General features: G+C 39.7%; 3 protein-coding genes across 3 annotated transcripts; 1 reads left to right on the top strand and 2 right to left on the bottom strand.

The window, feature by feature from the left end:
• Positions 1 to 371: 371 nt before the first annotated feature.
• synj2bp (synaptojanin 2 binding protein) lies at positions 372 to 4339 on the bottom strand. Its single transcript, XM_032548046.1, has 4 exons — positions 4147 to 4339; positions 3493 to 3629; positions 2709 to 2804; positions 372 to 2235 (listed from the first exon to the last, which is right to left on the bottom strand). Exons 1-4 carry the CDS (start codon positions 4208 to 4210, stop codon positions 2101 to 2103), a joined length of 432 nt encoding a protein of 143 aa, XP_032403937.1. The 5' UTR covers positions 4211 to 4339; the 3' UTR covers positions 372 to 2100.
• A 1481-nt stretch (positions 4340 to 5820) lies between these two features.
• On the bottom strand, positions 5821 to 9893 carry lgals3a (lectin, galactoside binding soluble 3a). The gene is made up of 6 exons (XM_032548039.1): positions 9723 to 9893; positions 9322 to 9339; positions 8478 to 9182; positions 7508 to 7596; positions 7054 to 7210; positions 5821 to 6397 (listed from the first exon to the last, which is right to left on the bottom strand). The coding sequence occupies exons 2-6, from the start codon at positions 9334 to 9336 to the stop codon at positions 6242 to 6244; spliced, it is 1122 nt and encodes a 373-aa protein (XP_032403930.1). The 5' UTR covers positions 9337 to 9339; positions 9723 to 9893; the 3' UTR covers positions 5821 to 6241.
• Positions 9894 to 10951: 1058 nt separating this feature from the next.
• Positions 10952 to 21474, top strand: gmfb (glia maturation factor, beta). The gene is made up of 7 exons (XM_032548047.1): positions 10952 to 11081; positions 14207 to 14303; positions 15419 to 15468; positions 15586 to 15635; positions 15722 to 15804; positions 16086 to 16159; positions 17023 to 21474. Exons 1-7 carry the CDS (start codon positions 11079 to 11081, stop codon positions 17092 to 17094), a joined length of 429 nt encoding a protein of 142 aa, XP_032403938.1. The 5' UTR covers positions 10952 to 11078; the 3' UTR covers positions 17095 to 21474.
• The last annotated feature ends 13 nt before the right edge of the window (positions 21475 to 21487 follow it).

The raw sequence follows: 21487 nt of genomic DNA, 5'->3' as shown, positions 1-21487 counted from the left end.
GTTTGTCTATGTTGATGTGTGTCTGTCCCTATCAAATAAACCTAAATTAAATTAAATTCTGATTAAATGTTATTTTTCTCTTGGCTGGTTTTTAATAGATCAACAAGTATCTTTTTCTGGATGTTGCTAGCGAACGCAGGATTAAATCTAGCCATTTATTTAAGTTTTACTGCTTGATCAGCAAACATGTCTATTTGAGACAGTAAGTAAAAGTAATAAAATCCTGTTTGTTTTTTTAAAGTGGGAGGTATGAATGAATGTCAAAGCTCATATATTACTATAATTTTCACTTTCAATCAATAACAAACACAAAACAAGTATTATCTATCAAAATACTTCTAAAATTTAAATAAAGCAGTAAACACTATAGGTGGAATTAAACAAATTTTATTACATGTCTGCATGTCAAACAGAATGTTTGCATAACTTAGTGCTTGTGATTTTCTTGTCTGGCATACTGCACATATTCACAATGTCTCATACGAGAAATGTATTTACATACAATTAGCCACGTATAGAGATGGCGATGTGATTGTTGTGACCAAAAGAAAGAAAGAAAAAAACAACAACAAAAACATTAATTTCTGTTCAAACTTGTTTCGTAACCGCTATCAGAAAATCTCCATGATTGTTGCTTTAGTGCAAAACGTGAAAGTAGTGAGTTAATTGCAACACTGTTGTTAGTCTGAGGCAGGAATGAAAACAAGCTGCTCACAATGAAACAAAACAAAACACACAAAAAAATAGATCCCTTGTACAATCAGAACATCTCCATTTCGGAAATAAATCAAGATATATATATATTTTTTATTATTGAATTATATCGGCAAAAGCTGGGTTAAATGAGTGACGAGAGCACCTCCCAATGACGTGAGGGAAGAAAGTGCATCTCAGTAGATTAGATGACTAAAAACCTTAATTCCATACATAGATTCAGAAAGTGAAACTCTTAAAATTTTTTACACAAAGTGATATATTGGAACAATTGATGCTAATTTCGACGACCATGGCTTACAGCGGATGGAAACCCCATCAGCTGTACGGGTTTTCGAATAGTAACGCACACAGAGCACAGAATCCAAGAGAACTGATGAAACGTTAAATGGAAGGAAAACATGTGGCGGAAAATGTCCCACGAGCGACTGAGAAAAGCACAAATACCTGCTTTGACGACCAAAATGTGATTGTTTGGTCGGGAAACTTGGCTCACCTAAGCCCCTCGGAGAATCCACGAAGCACCGTCAAAGAGGAAAATTGACAGAAAGCCGCTGTGACAGTGACCGAGGCTTCCTGAACGCCTCGGCGGCGGCAGTGGCTGATGACCTCCATTGCGCCGACGCAGTAATTCATGCAAATGGATGTCCGGCACTGAGACGTAGGGAAACCAACCGTTTGTTAATACACGTTTCCTGAATCGGTCTGACATAAACTGGCCTAAACGCATGAGACACTGGTCTGATGAAGAATAACTGGGATACTTTAATTTACAAAGCCACACTGTTATTTACAACCGTTAAAACTTTAAACGACAAAAGGAGGGGGGGGACACACTAAAAAGCAATTTGTCTTCATCTGCAGCTAAAAGTAGTCCCTCGAGTAATCTCAGATTTCTTTTTTTTCAGGTGGGTCTGAATACAAACCCTGGCTTGTGTCTTACGATTATCTTGTAGGAGTTGGCCTCAGCACTGAGGAACGCAGCGGGCTCTCTCGGCGCACAGGGCGAGCTCTGCGCGGCTAACGCGACACGGCGTTTACGTTTTACCAACGACTCGATTATTCCGACGTCTGTCCATACTTTTCGTTTGCTCTCACCCGCTCAGAGAGGGAACCCTTCACCTCAATAGGGCACAAATTTCTTTGCATGACACAACTCCGACGATAAGAATGGGTCCTCAAGAAGCTACCACTAAATCACAGAATACGCACGAATATGGAAATGAACTAAATCGGGACGCCATTACCTGCCAATCGGGAAAAGGTCAACCGTTCACACCGTCTGCTTCTTGAATTTTTTTTTGGCATTTAGCAAAGTTTTTGATTCTAAAACAAACATACAGACATCGTCAGCTTAGATACATAATACATATGTATTAAAAAAAGCTATTTAAGCCGTTTATAAAGAGCTACTACAACAATGATCGACACGGCTCCAGCAAATAACGCCAGCATTCCCAGAGTAGACGTGGAAGGTTGGCGATTAGGTTTGGAGGCGGCTGGTCCGTTACTTAGGTGAGACTGAAAGACAGAAAAAAACAAAAAAAACAAACAGGTAAAACAGAGCTGAGCTGGAGGGGCAAACAAAAAAAAAAATCACATAGAAACAGGGCTGGGCAAGAAATAACATATAAAGTCACTCTTTAAACTGATTATGGAGCGCAAAGTTTAATTTCTGTAAGACCGCGCTTCAGTCATTAAGGACAAATAAATTACTACTTCCAAAATTTTATTTAGCTATTTGTATTTCTTCCGCCATTTGTCTGTTATTTTTGGAAATAAAATATCAAAAACAGAGATATTTTTAAAGCATTATTGGATGTGGCAACAATTAGAACAATTTTTTATGTAATGTAGAGGCAAGCACATTTTTTATTCAAGTTTGATTTAATAGTCTGTTTGGATAAAAGAGGAGAAATAGTGGAGTTACATCTAAAAAGCAGAGGAAAAAAAAACAAACAAAAAAACAGAAAAATCAGAATATTTTCAGCTACCCTTTTCATAACGCGGAGCTGGACGTTCTCCCCGGCTGACCGGAACAGTTCCACCACTTCGTGGTGGTACCGGTTCTCGAGCGAGGCTCCGTTTATCTGCAACACCCACATGACAAACACGGAACGCTGCGATCAAATATCTGTGCGGCCAGACAAGCAGTTAATCATTAGTTCCACTTTTAGGTCAGACTGCTAGATTTCCTGAAATATCAATACCCTCCACGATGCACGGTTTTGAAAACTGGGAAAAAAATAAAATAAGTGTCTGCGCAACTCACAGTGTCTATATAAAGTATTCTCCCACTTGGACTTTTCACACATTTGTTGCTTTAAAATAAAAAATAAAAAAACAAATAAATCAAAAAAATCAGTCATGACGAACACAATTTTGCTATTTTTGAAAAAAAATTTTTTTTTTACCAAAACAATTGAACAACCGCAGCTCCCATGGGATAGTTTAAACAAAACAATAGTCATGTTGGTAAAATTGCCCAGGCTTAACTCTACAATACGGAGCATCTCTGGCCAGACCGGTGAAAACATGTTCTCCACCTAATCTGATACAACGTTAGGTATTCTAAAAGTGAAAAAGAAAAGAAGGAAAAAATGCAATGGAGATCAAAAGTTTGATCGTTTCATCACTTCCCTGCCATTTCTGCAACTAAGCACAAGTTCACGTCGCTCTCTGCACTTAAAATCCCAACAGAATAATCTTAGGTTTGTGGCAGTAACGTGAGAGAATGTGAACAATTTAAAGCACTTTTTAAAAAAAAGTATATATTACCGCAAGGATCTTGTCTCCCTCTTCCAGTCGTCCATCTAGTGCTGCTGATCCACCTTCTTTGATTCTGCTAACATAGACGCCATTATCATTCACGATAAATTGCTGGTCGATGCCCCCAATTATATTAAACCCCAGACCTAGAGAAAACAGGAAGTAAACACAAAGACATAAAATCAATCAGCCGGCCTGGTAGCAATACAAGCAGCAAACATCGAGTGTAGCTGTTAGCAGAGGAAGCTGCTGACCTTTACATGCATCTCAGTGGACCAGAGTTCAAGCGAGTGGTGAGGAAGCGCCATCTTACAAAGTTTCAAACAATTCAGCTTTAAATATTAACCGACTGGCTTCACGCGGGGAAACAACCAGCTTAGTAATGCTACTTTTTTTTTTAAATGGGGAAAAAAAACCCTCAGTTTTTGCCAAGTTTTGTCTTTTCCAATGTATTAAACCGAAACTCTGGCAGCTTCCATAAGCAAATAACAACTTTGACACAACGAGACAAAGTAACACAGGAAGAAGTTCGACTTTCTAGATTAATTAGCCTTTAGCTCCAGGTAGCGTAGCAGATTGTTTTAGGGGTTTTTTCGGTGCAACGTAGTCAGCTAGCATCGCCAACACGGTTTGCTAACTGTCCGACAAAAGTCTTCTCCTTACCTGCGGGTCCTCGGTTCAGGTTTATATCTACAAGTCTTGGGCAGGACTGCAACGACCCGTTCATTTTTGCCAATACTGCAAAGGATTAAAATAAGAGAGGATAGGGGGGGGGGGGGGGGGGACAAACTATTTCTCTGAAGGTGGACTCATTGAAGAGTTTCGATTTTGCTTCGTCCGCTGCGATCAGGTTATGTATAACTGCTGCCCCCTGACGGGAGAACAGGGAACTGCAGGCTGACATAGGAATGAAATTTAAAGCAGAACAAACCTCCCATTCCTGTAACATGACATTTATTACAACTTGCAACAAAGTTAAACCGAAGCCAGCGTTACTTTACGTGCTCAGAGCTCCGAAATCAGCAGAAATATAAGAGCTACTATGTAGTTTCTGTTTGTACACAACGTCTAGCCCCTTTCTTCCTCCTCCAGACACAGACAAAATGAATTGGCACCCCTAAAAAAAATTATATCTTTCACAAAAGTAGCACAAACATATACTGACTATATTTGAATAACCCAGCCTTTAATTTGATTATGCTGTCCATCATAGTTATGAGTGGAGTTCTCTGTAATTTCATATCTCTGTTGTTAGGAAAACAAAAGATTCCTGGACAGTTATCAGTTAATTTCAAGCATAAATTAAAATAATAATAATTTTAAAAAAGTTAAATTCATAATTACATCCTCACTAATTTTATTAAAAACAATGTTCTCTTAAAACGTATTGAATAAATAGGATCAAATTAAAGGTATCATTTGATGAATTTACTTTTAAGTTGTTTTTTTGCCAAGGACGCCAAAAAATTCATCAAAGAGTCTTATTTTTAAGAGTCTTAACATTGTATATACAAACCATCTAAACATTTGAACAAAAATATTAGGGATAATAAGCTCAAACAAATGAAAAAAAAAAAACAAGTGGAAGAAAAATGTTATCTTTTTACCAACAGTTTCTACTGACCAACACAAAAGGAAAAAAGTCAAATATGGCAGCTAGAAGAAATGGGATGCTAATGCAGTAAAAGTTATTATTTATTAATAAATTTTAAAAAAAAAAATACTCTGAGGTTTAAAATTTTACTCATATGTATAATATAAAGTAAAAAACAAAACAACACACAGACTAGTTTCCTAAAAACTAATCTGAATGAGTCAGACATGTCCGACAATCTAATCACAACAAAACTGATAGCTCACAAGTTGAAAGTTTTACATAGTCCTTTTAATTAGAAATTCAAAATATGTACCACTTCTCTTTGGCACCGAGTCAGAATCTCTCCCACACACATTTTAATTTAACAATTAGTTGCCACTTTTCCGCTGTTTTGTTCAAACTCGGGGGGGGGGGGGGGGGGGGGGGGGGGGGGGGGGGGACATGAAAGGTTGGGAGAAAAACAGCTGAAGAGAAGAGGAACAAACACTGCATATAAATACTTACATTTGAAGAAACTTCATGATTAGCCTACTATATATATATGTGTGTGACTCCAGAGGGTCGTGGTTCAGCATTGAAATAAATGTGAAATTTTCAGCATCACACTTTCATGCACTACGAAGGCTTGTCGCGCTATGTTGTGACAAAATAATGAACATGTAAACAAAACACTGCTGAAGTAATATGAAACGCACGGAACACGTCTTCCTCCCTGCTTAGCTTACAATCTTCTTTTTTTATATATAATAAATTATTCCTTATTTAATTGGTTACACATTTGCGTCACTCAATCTTTTCCTTAATTAGAATTGGGTAAAAAAAAAAAAAAAAAAAAGGGAAAACAAAAAATGCAAAGCAATTCATACAATTATCTAAGAGGAAAGTGAGAACATAATTTTGTAATGAGACATCATTCAGTAGAAAACCCCCCCCCCCCCCCCCCAAAAAAAACAGGATTATCAAGTGCGAACTTAATTCAATCTGCGTCAGGGCGTTGCGGTAAAATGTGCCACGCGAGGGACAATTGCACTTTGCTGGCCGCACTTGCAACTTCGTCAGCTGCCTCCGTGTGTCTGAGGGGGGCTGGAGGGGGATCCGGGCGCGTGGAGGCAGGCTAATCGTTTCGAGAGCGAGCGAGCGAGCGAGCGAGCGGCCGGGGATTCAGATCATGCTGGGCGCCGCGCTGTACAGGACGACGTCGCCGGTGACCCGCAGCACGGTCACCTCCTCCAGGCCGCCCACTCTGTGCTCGTATTCCAGCAGGTGGGTGCCGTCCACGGCCACCTTGAACATGTCCTCCTCCACGAGGATCTTCAACTGCGAGATGGGGGCGACAAACACCAAGATTTGCTCGGGTCAATTCGTTTTGAATTTTCTCTGCTGCGAAAACAGTTTGAAAAGTTGGACATCTTGGACACAAACTGCACAGAAAATTGGCGTGCGCAAAAAAAAAAAAAAAAAAGTAATTTTTTTTTTTCAAATAGTGGGAAAACTTCAGCAGTTTCTGTATCAGATTGATTAGAAATTACTTTTGGTGTTTGTGAAATGCGAGATTGGTGCTTCAAAAATGTGCAATGTTTGCTTGACACAACAACAAAATACAAGCTATATGATCCGTTTGTAATGTTTCTAATGTTTTCTGGTGTTTGTTTATGTTTTTTTTGGCTTTGCAAAAAAATCGGAGCCATCTGTAGTTTTTCTACGTCAATGAACTTTAACAATTTAAATTTTTACAAATATCTGCTGGTGTTTTCTTTTTTTAATATCCCAACTCATAGATTATTCTTATTGCTCTTTTTTGTAGTATTGTTAGTGCCTGTAGTTTAGTTTTGTAATTACTGCCTCGTATTTCTGCACGGTAAATCGACACTTTTACCAGATTACAATAAAACATAAAAAAAAAATTATTTATTGTATTAATAGTTGTTTTTTTTACATTCATTAAATTGTAATGCCGTTAATAAACATCTTACCTCAAAACGGTGCCCCTGGACAAAGGGGAAAGGCCCCTCTCGCTCCTCCGGGCCCCAGTAACCTCCTAGGTTGGAGTTTCGGACGATGGTCTGCTCGTTGAAGCGAGGGTTGAAGTGAAAGACGACATCCGGACCTTTAAGAAAGTCAACCTGGAACCTGCAGAATTGATAAATTACACAAATATAAACTCCGATTGTCAATTTCAAGTCATGTCAAGGATCCGCACAAAATCCCAATAAAAACACACTGAAGTTTGTGGTTGTAATGGGACAAAGTGCAAACCCTTTCACTAATCTCTGACACAACTGTCCATAATAACCGAGTTAAACAGCACAGATCCACTTCATATTCATATGACTTTGAGGGCGTTCCGTCTTCTTCCTGAAGCACGCCGCGACTTTAAACGCAGACTGTGAGGATTGTTTTTTTGGGGGGGGGGGAGGAAATCCGTACCTGTCTGCCCCGGGAACAGGCTCTCCGATCACCGTGATTAAAAGGCGCGGCATAATCCCAGCGTGGAGGGGGAGATCGTATGGCACAATCTGAAAGGAAATATTTACAGTGTAAATGCTGACAGCATTGCCTCTGCTCCACAGTTTTCAGAATGCTTTTTTTTTTGCTTTTGAATGATGTGATACAAAGAGAAATTGTTTACCCGTTTGTTAATATCCTGTAGGTGTGATCCAGGTACTTTTCAATTATTGGCAAATAATTTAAAAGTTCAAATAAAAAAAATGAACATGAATTCCGACTCCGCCTATATTCCCAGTGCAATACCTCAGTGAGTCGTAATCTCCACGTATTTCAACAAAAGTCAAACACCTGCACAAACTGAAGTCTGAGCAACAAGGAGCAAATTAAAGGGTTTTTATTAAAATTCATACATGTGAGGGACAAGTCAGAACTGCGTCCGACTAGATTATATGAGTAGATTAAAGAAGCATAATTTACATTATTCGTAAATCAAAGAAAATTATATCATATTGCACTTTGAAACAAAACAAAAGCCGAAACAATTAAATCCAGTGAATTTAACGCTGCGTTCCAACGCAACTCGTCGGTGCGGATGCGTTCGATCTTTTGGCGCCGATGGGGTGGGACGTCCTGGTCCGGCTGAAAAGCTGAGCTCATTGCTTTCAATAAAACGGTGGGTTATATCTGGGCTGAAAGACAGAAATACATTTCCGTTCACTCCTGCTGAACAGGGCGTTGCCGTTACTTTACATTTGCGGCGCACCCGAGCAGAAACCTGGAATCAAGACGCACCGCCCAGTCAAAGGTCACCAGCAGACGGAGAGAAGTTAACTTTTAGTTCGCTAAAGCTTGAGTTGTTTTCACCAAAACACCCGGAGTAGATTTACAGAAGAGCAGAATAGCGAGCAAGAGAAGCGACGTATTTACTCCAGGAAGAGCTCACACTCACCAATGTGCCTCCTGGACCAGCAGGACCACCATACGGACCCATGGGTCCGGGGCCAAACTGAGCAGGCGGGGTCGGGAAACCTCCTCCGGGTGATCCCCACGACCCGGGTGGTACCGGGGGGAATCCACCTGCGGGGAACGCTGGGAAAGATCCTGGACCGGCTGGAGGGGGAAATCCACCTTGACCTCCTGGCCCGTACATCCCGTTGCCTCCTGCTGGCTGCCCACCAGGGAAAGGCACGTTCGGATAAGGGCCGGCCGGAGCGCCAGGGCCAGAAGGAAACGGCCCCGATGGGTAAGGAGCGGGGCCTCCGGGCAGCTGTCCAGGAGTTCCTTCAGACGGATAATGCCCGGGGAACTGTCCAGGCGCCCCGGGGCTGGAGGGAAACTGACCCGGAGCTCCCGGTGCGGGATACTGTCCAGGTACTCCGGGACCAGCAGGGAAGCCGCCGGGTGCTGAGGGAGGCCCCGGGTACTGCCCCGGCGCTCCAGGACCAGAGGGGTACTGGAACGGCCCCGGGGCTCCTGGGCCAGACAATCCACCGCTGTAGTCAGCTGGAGCTGAGGGCTGGGTGGGAGCTCCTGGGGCGGAACCGGGCCATCCCGGGTTCGGAGCTGCAGGGTGATTGCTGGCAGGGGCAGTGGGGTTAGTGTGGCCTATTTTCTTAGCCTGGCTCGACGTGTCATCTCCTAAAGCATCTGACAGCTACAGAACAAAAAGAGAAAGTATAAATAACCATCTCCACTCACAACAACAAAAAGAAAAACAGGTCATTTCCACTGCAAGCTACAGGGAATCCAACCATTATGACAGAAATTAAGGGGATACGATCCGTTAAACTCACCGAGAAATCTGCCATGATCTAAAACAAAACAGGAAACAACTTTAATCAGTTTTATTGACTACTTCCAACATATTTTATCAAGCTGTAAAATGTCTCTGGGCAGTTCCAAGAGTCTCTGAGTAAATGTTTCCACCCTGGAATGATGATTCACAAAGTCCATTGCGACACACTGAAAATAACTGAACATTACTGAAAGCATTTAAAACACCACAGCAATAACAAAGACGGCACTTTGCCTCATTATCTATAGGGGGGGTATTTGTTTTGAAATATGTAAACTACTGATGCTAAGGGGTGGCTAGCAATCTAGCTAACCCCAGCTAGCTGTTAGTTTGGGTTTGTCAGATCTACATTCGTGGTGAGAGAAGAAATAAACAGTGAAAGCTGATGTTTTACTATACCTGGTCGAAAGCTGGGCTCCGCTTGAACGACAACAGGAAACAGCGATGTTTTCTACAGCTCCGAAAAAAACCAGTTAGCCAACTCCTTTGGCCTGACGAGGCTCACAACTGGAAGCTAACGTTAGACCTGCTAAGAAAAACTACAACTCCTGGAAAGGAAGCTCGCGCACGGGCGAGTTCCGGTGCAAAACCACACACATCCGCTTTTCATTTACATGACCTCGGGAAATCAAAACTGGGGGAATTTATTATTTAAGCTAAGTATTATTTCCTCTGATGTATTCTTTTTTTTTTCTTTCTAAAATTAGAAGAAAAAAAATAAACACATGATAAATAAGCAAAAATTGTTTTAGCATTATATACATAAATGTCACACTCTAATTGTACTTGACACAAAAATAAACGGTGTATTATATTTCCGCTTACGTCTTAACTCAGTAATTAAAATAACAAATTTGTACTTCTAGAAAAATTGATAAATACAAGCAATTTGTTTCTCAACGGTAAAATTTCCAATAATATCCTAATTCTAAATTTTACGTCTAACTATAATACCATTACGCCTACAAATACAACAACGAATAATAATGATAATAATCATTATTTAATACATTCAAAATAAAAAGTAACATCAACACTTCAAATGTTATCATTCCGGTAATTTTATCAAGCTGTAACATGACTGGTTATTCCAGTCATGTTCATATTGAATCTATTGAGTCCAGTTATGATGTTGTCTCCCATGCCCAGCAAGCATGGGGCAACAGTAAAAATATGAACATGATTTTAAATTATTTTTGTTTTAATTGGGCTTAGAGCTTGTGTGCTTCAGGAAAGAATGTTTTTTTTTTATTTATTTATTTTTTTTAAAGTATTTTAGTTATTCACGTTTCATGCGAGAAAAACTTCAAATAATCAAAATGTTGATTTCTATATTATATTAATTTTTTATATTTTTTATATATATATTTTAAAAAGTACAACAAAGATTAAATTTGAGTTTTAAAAAAACCCATATCTTTAAAGACAATGCGGCATGTGTTCAAATTCCTTAACAAATAAGAAGAAATTATGAGCTGCAGTAGCTATTTAAAGAAGTCCCAAAATGGCCAATTAATTTTGATTAAATGAAATGAAATATACGTATTTGTTTGTTTACAGTATTAAAAGACTTGACTTTTGTTCTTCGCTTTTCACTCTCTTGTAGAACATGTTGTGCAGGAAGGGGGAGCCTGTGAGGGATTGGTCAACCCAGTCACGGGATGATGGGAAGTAAAGAGAAGAAAAAACACTGAAAGCGTTTCTGCCATTCAGAGCAGCAGCTGCGGCTTCAGGGAGATTTTTAACTCTACAATTATGGTAAGTTGTTATGTTTCCGTACGAACAATCTGCTTCCGGTTTGGCCTTTTCGGCTTAATGCCGCAGTGGCAACAGACAGGAAGTTTTTTTAGGAGTTTTCATAAAAAGTGATATCAGGGATTGTTGAGCGTTAGCCTGCTAGCCTAGCATCAGTTACACCCTCCGTGTTTTGTAAATGCGTCAATATAACCGACACAGACACAATCTACTTCCGGTGGAATTAAAAAAATAAGGTAGAATTATTAAGAAGTCTGAAACAGTCCGCAACGTTGAGGTTACGGCTCATATTTACTAAAGACTCATAGTTCGTACATTTTAATTATGATTGATTTCAAATCATATTATCAACAAATAATTGCTTTGATATTGTCAATTTCAGGCTTTCCACTTGTTTGTTTTATTTTACTCAAATAACCTAAATGTTGAGCAATTTGTTAAACAATTGATTAACTCTTCTTTTGAGTTTATGGTTTACACAGACAATTCTGCAAAAGTATAGAATTTGACTTCAGTAGTTTTTTTCCCCCGCGTCCATTCTTTCTTCTTTCCACCCCATTCCTTTATTTCCTATTTTTTATACTCCTTGGCTTTCTGCAAAATCTCAATTTAAAGCGGTAGAAATTTCTCCCATAACTTGGATAAAGTAGCTCAGCACTACAGACATGAATAATACGTGGGTTTGTTACAGTGTAGAAATCGTATTCCCTAAATAGCTGCCAAATGCTTTTATTTTGAAACTGAAAGCGTCGTGTTTCCTGCCTCGGTGTGCGGGTGCTTTGCTGCAGCAGTGCTGGGTTTTAACACGTCTGGCTGCTGGGGAGCTGCCTCAGCGCTAGCTGCCCTGCTTTTTGCGCTGAGCAGCGCTTCCCTCCCGGTTTTCCGCTGCGTGTTGTGACAGCTCGATGCTCTGCGCTGCCTGTCAATATTCCTCTTTCGCTGCCCCGACATGAGAGGCATCAATAGCCAAACAGCAGGGGTTAATTCCCTGTCGTCTCCCGGCTGAATAAGCAACCTTCACTGACCACGGCGATTTGGAGAGCCTAAAGGAATGTGGGCTAAAAGTAAAAAAAAAAAAAAAAGCCGCGGTCTCCTTCAGTTGTCACGTCTGTTCCCTTATCCAACCCACAGACACACAGCAATCACATCTTAATCTGTAAGGATCTCTCCAAGGGCTCAGTGAAATCCCGACTCCCACCAGCCATCTGTTCAGGAAGGTGCAATCAAAGATTTGTGTCTGCAGAGAGACTCTTTAAAAGATTTTCCTTTTCAAGTGTTTTTGTGATGTGGTTATGTAAGGCCTTGCGTGTGGACGTGACAGAGAAAAAAAAATAATATCCTGTTCAGACTGGTGGATTGTGGATGAAATCCTCTGAGTTGTATGGACTGTCAGGATTGTTGCTGTTTGTAAAAAAATAAATAAATTTCAAAAAGCCGTAGTTGTGTGAATTAATAGTTTAACTATCAATAGATTTTGCTGTCTGATTAACTCTGTTGTGATGAAAATGCTAGTTTTGAGAAGGCTTACGTTTTTCCCCGAAAGAAATAATCCTTCTGTTAGGTAGAGAGTGATGTAACGCTGATTTATTTTAAAAAAAAAAAACATTTAAGCAAAAATAAAGAATCTCTGAAATTATTTGTATTTTTAAAACCGCCTATGTGCAGAATGTTGTATATTTTGCCGCTCTGCCTTTTTTAATTAGAAGCCAATGCTAGCTGGTTACTTTGCTAGGTTATCTGCTCATGTAGAGCAGATACATTTAAAACATTTTAAAACTGTGTTCCCTTAATAAGAGAGAGAAATATTTTAGGGTAGGTTTTAGTGAGGAAAAAAAAAATACACAGCTTTGCCTGAAAACACATACTGTCTTGATCATGTCTGAGGCTCTGTCTAACATAGAAATATATGCACAAACAAATCTTAAAATTGTACATTTCTCCATGCTAAATGAGATACTCAGTTACTCTGTAGTGTTCGTAATGTTGTGACGCGAGTCGGAAGCAGGTGGAAGTCCAAACCGTCGACTCAAATGAGCGTGTGGAGCCGTTTGTTTATTTAATGCCTTGAAAATCATTTTCCCTGAGGGCAGAGAACACGCTTGTTGTTGCTGGCAGCTGTGGGCCCAATGAGAGATTCTCGCTGTGTGATATTGAGTAAACATAAGAATAAAACATAATAATAATGGTCTATATTTTCATAAACAAATGCGCGTGACATGAGTTTTTATTTAAACCAGAAAGAAAAGTCAATCCAACGATAGCAAAACTAATATATTGACTGAAACAGAAGTAGCAGTGCTAACTAATACCACGTTTGTGTCGACTTATTTTCTTGTGTCGTCGTGTCCGTTTGACAAAAGCTACAAAAACGCAGTTCGTAATGCCATGTTATATTAGTTTCTTCGTCGTTTTCAGTGTTTAAAAAAACAACAACAACCAAAATCTAGATGAATCAGGTGAAGGATCTGTTAACGCTTAACTCGGACGAGAGTGTGCAGCGTCTGTTTGGGTGAAGCTTTGCAGAAAACGGGACTATTTGCCCTGAGGGCAGAAGTCAGAGGGACAATGGGTGGATGTGAGGACACACTTCCTGTTGCCCAAACAGTGAGTCTGTTTATATGAAGAGGAGAGCGTTACAGATTATTGAACATGTCTCGCACAAGCTACATTAAATCGTTATACAACCATTATGTGTGTTCATAACGTACGCTGCTCATTAGCATCGGTGTAGCTGCTCCTGTTGTGGGCTCTGAGTTTTACTAATATCATTATCGCACATTTGGTTCCTATGCAAACTCACATTGGGATGCTTAACACCTTAGAGTGGTATATAGACAAAGAAACCCTGCTTTCAAAATAAAAGCATACTTGACACTATGAACATTTCATTAATGTGATTTTGTTTTTTTCCCTGTTTACATTCTCTACTTCTTCCATGAGCAAAAGCATCTTTGTGATGACACTCGAAGTTCATGCTTACTAGATTTTCATATTAAGAAATAAATAAGAACAATGAAGTTGTTGTGTAGTTGGGTTAATCTACACTTAGATTTTACTTTTGTATGTATTTATTTAGCTTTTTTTTATAATTTGTTGACATTCCCCACCTCCCCCCTGTTTCTGGTCAGAGTGAATCACTGGTCGTGTGTGACGTGGATGAAGATCTGGTGAAGAAGTTGAAGGAGTTTCGCTTCCGGAAGGAAACCAACAATGCGGCCATCATTAGTACGTCGCTCACCTTCTTCTGTTTCATGTTGATTATTCATTTGTTTGTGTTCATAATCTCTTACGGAAGCAACTAATTTAGCAATCGACCGGTCGTTAACTGAAGCATACAGACTCAAAAAAAAAGTGGCAAAATGTAATTGTAAGAACGTTTTGCATTTTAGATATTAAACCTTATTTGTCCGTAAATATGTTCTCCCAGAAAACTTGCTAAGCCCGGTGGTTGGGTGCTGGGGCGGTCATTCATCCAGCCGTCCGCCGTCTTTTTGAGTTAAAAAATGTTTAATGTTGGAAATTTGAAAATATCACTTGATAGTTATGTGTTTGTGTTTTTGGAAGATTGGAAATCTTAAAAAATGCAAGCATAATAAAAACCCTTAAATAAATAAGCAACGCTAAGTCTGGTGGGGGCACAGGTAAAGTCTGGTGGCCTGCCAGGCTTATAATACACCTGGCGGAAACCCTGACCACAAACTCTTCAAGTGGCAGGTTTAGCTTCACCTGATTCAAATTTTGTAAATAAAAATTTGCTATTAAGCTGTCAAATTATTAATCAGCTAATCTAAAACGTGACCAGCGGATTGTCGTCGAGCAGAAAAGCCTGAACGTTTCACATGTTGATGTTAGCTGTATTTTTATTTTTTTAGATTTTACAACAAATGATCAAGCAGTCGCTACAGAAATGCCGTTTTATTGCATTTTAAGCTATAAAAATGTTTATTTTCTTATTTTAAATAAATATAATTTTTTGTTTATTTTTATCTTTTAGTGTGTTGAGGGGGGTGCAAAAAAAGTTAAACCTACACGTATTAAAAAGCTTTGTGGCCATGGTGACACTGAGTCATGTCTGACTGCAGCGAGGTGGAGAACTGTAAAGACGAAAAGCTTTATCCTCCACCCTGTCCGGTTCAAAATGTCATTTCTGCTGAATGGGATTAGCCGCGTGTTTGCATGACAGGGACTCTCAACACAGAGGCAGCACACCAAATATTACAGGACACAAGGAGAGGAAGAGATTGCTTCAGCTTCTTGGTATTTCTCACTCTGAAATGCCGGCGGGTTTAGTTATTGACTTTTGTTTTGTTTTTTGTGTGTGTGTGTGTGTGTGTTTTCAGTGAAGATTGATAAAGACAAGCAGCTCGTTATTCTCGAAGAAGAGCATGAGGTAAATTATCTTTTTTTTAAATCTCCCACCTTTAAATGGCTCATTTAGTCTTGTTTTGATTATTAAATTCACTATGCTAAAAATATTCACGTTTTTGAAACCATTTTTTTCTTTCAGGATATTTCACCTGATGCTCTAAAGGATGAACTGCCCGAGAGACAACCCAGATATCCTTTGAACTGACAACCTCTGAGTACCTACCTTTATAATAAAATGTAGTCACACATTAGTTGCTGTCCTTAGCCCAGGGAACATTCATCGTCTACAGTTATAAGTATCAACACGATGATGGACGCGTGTCCTATCCGCTCTGCTTCATCTTCTCCAGTCCAGTGGGTAAGGCTGATTCTTCTGCAGGGAACCCAAAAAGGCCCAAAAAGCAGTCTTTTGGGTGACGGTGTCCTGCAACTTTTAAATGTGGTTCTGCTTCAACAAAACCCAAATGACGGCCATTAATCTGACTTTGTAGAACCTGGATGCATGCTGAGGATGTAATTCATTTGTCTGTGTTGCGTCGGATTGAAGGATTGCAGGACACCGTCTACCAAAGACTCAACTCATAAAAAAAACACGTTTGTTTGTTTTTTTTCCTTAAATATATTTGTTTCGCTTGGCAGGATGTAAACCGGAGCAACAGATGATGTACGCAGGAAGCAAAAACAAGCTGGTGCAAACGGTTCAACTGACCAAGGTTGGTGAATCATTGGCTACTTTCACAGACGGGTCGCATTTTAAAAGGTCAGATGTGCATCAGATTTAGGATGACATATCAAAGTGGCGCGAGTCGCATTTTTAAAAAAAAAAAATCAGAGTTTCTGTGTAAATGTAGCTCAGATGTTGAGTGAGTCTTTCGTGGCACGGTCGTATCCACTACAAGGTGCTAAAAATATTAGCGCTCAGCGGTGTTAAAGGAGCACTGTTACGTAAAATTGACTTTTTCAAGCTTTACATCGCGTCGTAATGTTATTCCCTCGTCAAAAACATACCTGGAGTGTTGCCTTGATTCTTTCATGGGTGTTTGAGAAATCATTTCATCTCCCACAGCAACCATTCAGCTGTGCAAAACACCCGGGTAGACCTAGCTCCTCCTCAGAGCTGCAGTTTTCAAGCTTCCGCCTCACAGAGCCCGACTCCCCCACTCAGCTCCTTCAGACTAGCCAGCAGCAATTGGCAAATACCTGGCGGAACTGCCCTTCTGCTGAGTTTATTATACCAGCTACTTCTCAGTAAAACGCTGGTAAAAATGTTATTAAAGGGTTGATAGAGGAGTGATGTTGTGATTTCATTTCTAACCTGGCCCACAAAGCCCAAACAATTTTCGCCTACAAAATGGTTGTGTTACATATTTAGTTAGTTGCAGTCTTCACCTGTACCACTAGATGTCACTAAATTCCTGTCTTAGCTTTGGCCGTAGGAAGAAGTAGGGAAAAACAAGATGTTTTTGTTTTTGGAACAAACGTTCTCTTTTACTCTGCAGCAGTTTTACATGTCAATGCAGGGGGGTTCAGTAACCAACTTTTGGTCATTTTTCCTTCTTCCTTTCTTATTTGACAGGCGTTTGAGATCAGGAACACAGAGGACCTAACGGAAGATTGGCTTAGAGAGAAACTTGGATTCTTTCGCTAAGTAAGGTCTTCTCATCCGGAGGCTTGGGATGCGAGGGGGATCCTGACCGCACAACCATGCTCCATCTTTCAAGAAGAACACACTACAGATGTTACCTTCCTCTCTCGGCGGACCTGATTTTAAATAGCTTTTGCAAATACTCTGCACTTAACGGCCACATCGGTGAGGTTTAAGATATATATATATATATATATATATATATTTTGTATTACAACTCGGCATGTGCCAGAATGTTCAGACCATCACGAGAGTTCGAGCGCCACCTCTGTGACCGTCAACAATCACGGCCATATCTAAACTTCGCCCGTCCGGTTGCCTCAGTCTGCAAATGCTATTTGATTCAGGTCTGCTTTTGCCTCCCATACCATCTCTCCATGTGCCAGTGATGTGTCTGTACTGAATTATCACTCCTGTAGGTTTTTAAAGTGAACAGAAACGAAACGTGTGTTTCCGCCTTTTCCGAAGCATGCTCTCGTCATCCCGGGGGGGAACTTAGCGCCTTCGTAGCTACGGTTTCTGTTTCCTTAGGAAGTTTACACTCAACGATTTTGCAACTGAGGCCCTCCTCAGTCAATCTGTTTTTACCTTTTTTTTCTCGGTTTTTTGGAAGTCCTACCGGCTAATCTTTTTTTGTTTTTATTATTTCTGGTGTCTGTAGGTTAGATTTATGTTGCTTTTAGAGCATTTCTTTTCCTATTAGTTGTAGCTAGAATCCAGAAAACACTACTGAGGTCCTCCAGTACTCACCCGAGGGCATTTAAATGACAAGGTGCATACTGTCAGTAGCTCCCTAGAAGACAAAAACACTAACACTCACACCTAGTGAAGTAAACAGAGCACATGAGCGAGAAACCGTGGCTAAAAGTATTCGGTGCCTTGCGAAAGTCTTCACACCCGTTGAACTTTTTCACATTTTGTCATGTTGTAAACACAAACTTGATCTTTATGATACTGTCTCTTCAGTGATGTACTCAATTGAAACTCTGAGGTCTCTTCATTCAGACAACTGACAACATCCAGAGATTTACTCCAACATTGGAGTAACGGGGGAATAAATACGCACACTTTTCAGATTTTTATTTGGTAAGAAATTTTGACAGCCATGCGTTGTCCTCCTTCCACTTCACAAAGATCATTTTCGCAGTTATTTGTTCTTGTACTCTATCTGCATACAATTTCTGCAACAGAGTGACACCAATCGTACAAGAAGTCATTTTTAAAGAAATGTGTTTTTGTTAAGTTTTTTTCTGACGCTTCCAAAAATATTGAACATTCGATTAAAAACAGAAATCATTCGCTTTTTGTAAAAATTGGATGTTTTTAGTTGACCTAAAATACAAAGACAAATTTCATAAATTTATGTAGGACAATAGTATCTTATTGGAAAAATGACTTAAATAAATTTTATGTCATACTTGCTTCAGTAGGAGAAAGAGCAACAATGGTTTTGGTTTGTAAAAGTCGCTGACCTCTGACCTATCGCACAACATCCCCAATAAAATACATCACAGATTGTGGTTATAACGTAACATCATACGGAAAAGCTCAAAGCTTCACTTTTGCAAGGCACCGCAGCCCTGTTGGTTTGAATATGGATGACGTTTCTTCCATTTTAAAGAAAATAAAAACTCAACATGAATGATGGATAATGTCTTTGACCTGCATATTTCTTGAACGGTTCTAACCAGGGTACAATATTTCCACATACATTCCAAACACAAACCTTTTTTTTCTTTTAATTTTCACTCAAAACTTTAGTAACCACGACAGCGAAGACAACGGTGCACACAGGGTGGTAAATATCTGCCCTCGATTTTAATCTACTGGAATACCGTCTCTTTATGCGGAGCTTGTCATCTGTCATTGTGCTTTGGAACTCCTACTGTTATACTGAATGTTGATTAATTCTCACGTAAAGCCACTTTATTTGCTTTGTAGCTGTTGCAGCCTTAAATAAAAGTAATGGTGTAACTCCTCGAAACGCCGGTTGTGCTTCATATTTTAGACGTTGGGCTGTTTACGTCTCCATAATGGCTTCCTCATACCGAAATGTGGCAGCTGCTCATAATTGGTGCCAGTCGCTAACTATGTATTTTGTGTATTTTCTTGTCAAATTCTAAAATCTGTTGTGAATCGCAATGTTTAATGTGTCACTGTGCGATAGGCGTGGGCTGCTCACGGTTTTAAAAGGTTTGTTTTTAGATCGCTACAGAAACCTTTCTTCCTGTTAACGAAGGCAAACACTGTAAGTGTGATGCCCTTGTATTTTCAGACTTTTATTTTGAAGTAGGAAAGGAAGTAGTTCTTGAGTTGCCCTGAATCGACAGTCTTCATATCATTTTTGGTTGACAACATTTTTAAATCATTTGGGTGGAAGCAATTTGAGTACTGCGGGGGAAAACCTCTACTAGCTAACTGTTAGTCGCTAAGAAGCTAAAGTTGGCATGTCCTTCGAAGCCCTGTGTCTGGGAACAAACATGAAATCGATAATCGTAGAACACAAATCGAAGTTTCTGAAACCTCTATTGGCAACATTGGTATTCCCCAAATTATTGCTAAAATCTCATTTCACTCTCCGACTACAGGCTCAATGCAGCTAATATTAGCTTAGTATACTTGTGTTACTCTATAGAGAGCAGAATGGTAAAATATTCTGCACAATAAAGTTTAGCTGCAAGTTGGTTATAAATGTCTGATAAATATCAGGTGTTATTCTAACATGTTAATGTGTTTAATATTGCATTTTTTTATTTTTTTGGGAAATAAAAAATGTACCAAAACACCTCAAACCGGCCCAAGCCTATTTGGTCAAACACTGTCTGGATTTCTAAAGAGCTTTTTGTTTATGTACGTTCTGTTAAAATAAAATAAAAACACAATCGGTATAAGCAGCTCCAAATAACACTGAAAAACATCTTTTTAGTAATAAGAAATGTATTCCAGATCCTGCAGTGACTTACTTTCATGCGACGGTGAGGAAAATCCTCAATGAGCCGTGGCTCAGGAGGTTTTCCGATTCTTATTAAAAGCGTCGTCCCACCGCGGTATATCGGTCACATCCTTAGAGGAGATTAAATGAGCACATGCGAGCTCCACGTCTCATCAGCAATCGTCCCCCGAGTGCAGTTTTTATTAAATAAAAAATGGGAGAGTGAAAGGCTGTTGTCTCGCCCCAAAAAGATGTCATACGGTCTAGCTCACCAATGCCTCGTCTTAATTCCTTATTATCTCCTGGAAAACTCAAAGTGAACATTGGATAAGTGCACGTCCCACTAAAATAAATGTCTCTTTTGAAATTTTTGTCACTCTATTTTTACCTGCTTATAGCTAGACACTAGGAGCGTAGAAACAGACTTTGATTGCTCCTGTGTCGATGGTAATTCATATGTCTACTGATAAGATATACACTGCCTGCCTCATGTCAGCCTGTATGATGAAGCTACAAGAGAGAATTAGAGTAAAGTCATTTTACCTACCAACACTAAACTTCTTGTAAAAAAAAACTTTATGGAATATACGGGGGATTATCCAGTCACGGCATCGTGACGTACTCTGAAACGTGCAATCTTCTTGATGTTATGTTCTTAAAACAAACAAAAAAAAACAACCAGACTATCTTTCCAAATTGTCCAGATGCCAGAAATGTGGACAGCTACTGTAAATCGATGCTTTCTCTACTGAATGTAAACTATTTCCATCAAACTGTTTCCTCTTTGCCCTTTGAGACAGAACCAACGTCTTAACATCTCAAGCATCCAGAACCGGTACTATGAAGCAGCGAGACAACTTCAGGTTGACCGCTTGGGTTTTTCAGCGCCACACCCAGCAGGGAGGAACGGTGCTTATTTCCTCCGCGCGTCACGACTTAACGTTTATCGAACCGTTACCGACTCCACCTATTTAGTACGACTTGAAAACCAGTGGCGACTTTCGTAGTACAGGCCTCTGTATTTGAGCTGTATTCCTGCTCTATCTGAAGTCTTTACATGCTTATTGTTACTTTACAACAAAAAAATACTCAATGTTTGTTATATTAAGTGGAAATGAAATGTAGTAAACCGTCTTCTGTGTTATCAAAATCAACCTCACTTTTGGTTTCGAGCCTTGCCTCTGGTTGTATCCTGTGGATTCCTGAGCTTCTCCTACGTGTTTGAACGGTTGTAAATCCGACCCTTTGAATCATTTAACCTGCGAATGTGTAGTTTTGCTCAATAAGTGTCCTCTCTGATCAAAATGCCTGTGATTTTTTTCTTTCCTTTCTACTAAAAACCGAAACATCTGCGATAACCAGCTGTCTCATGACATCAGTGAAACTTGACATATTTCTATACCTGTGTCTGTCCTGTTGTCCAAATAAACTGGCAGTGATGTCTACGCCTCTGCTTTTCAGAGA

The sequence above is a fragment of the Xiphophorus hellerii genome, chromosome 19 (genome assembly GCF_003331165.1).
Source record: "Xiphophorus hellerii strain 12219 chromosome 19, Xiphophorus_hellerii-4.1, whole genome shotgun sequence".
Lineage (NCBI taxonomy): Eukaryota > Metazoa > Chordata > Actinopteri > Cyprinodontiformes > Poeciliidae > Xiphophorus > Xiphophorus hellerii.
Note: the sequence above shows the minus strand (reverse complement) of the source record. Positions and strands in the feature narration are given on the sequence as shown.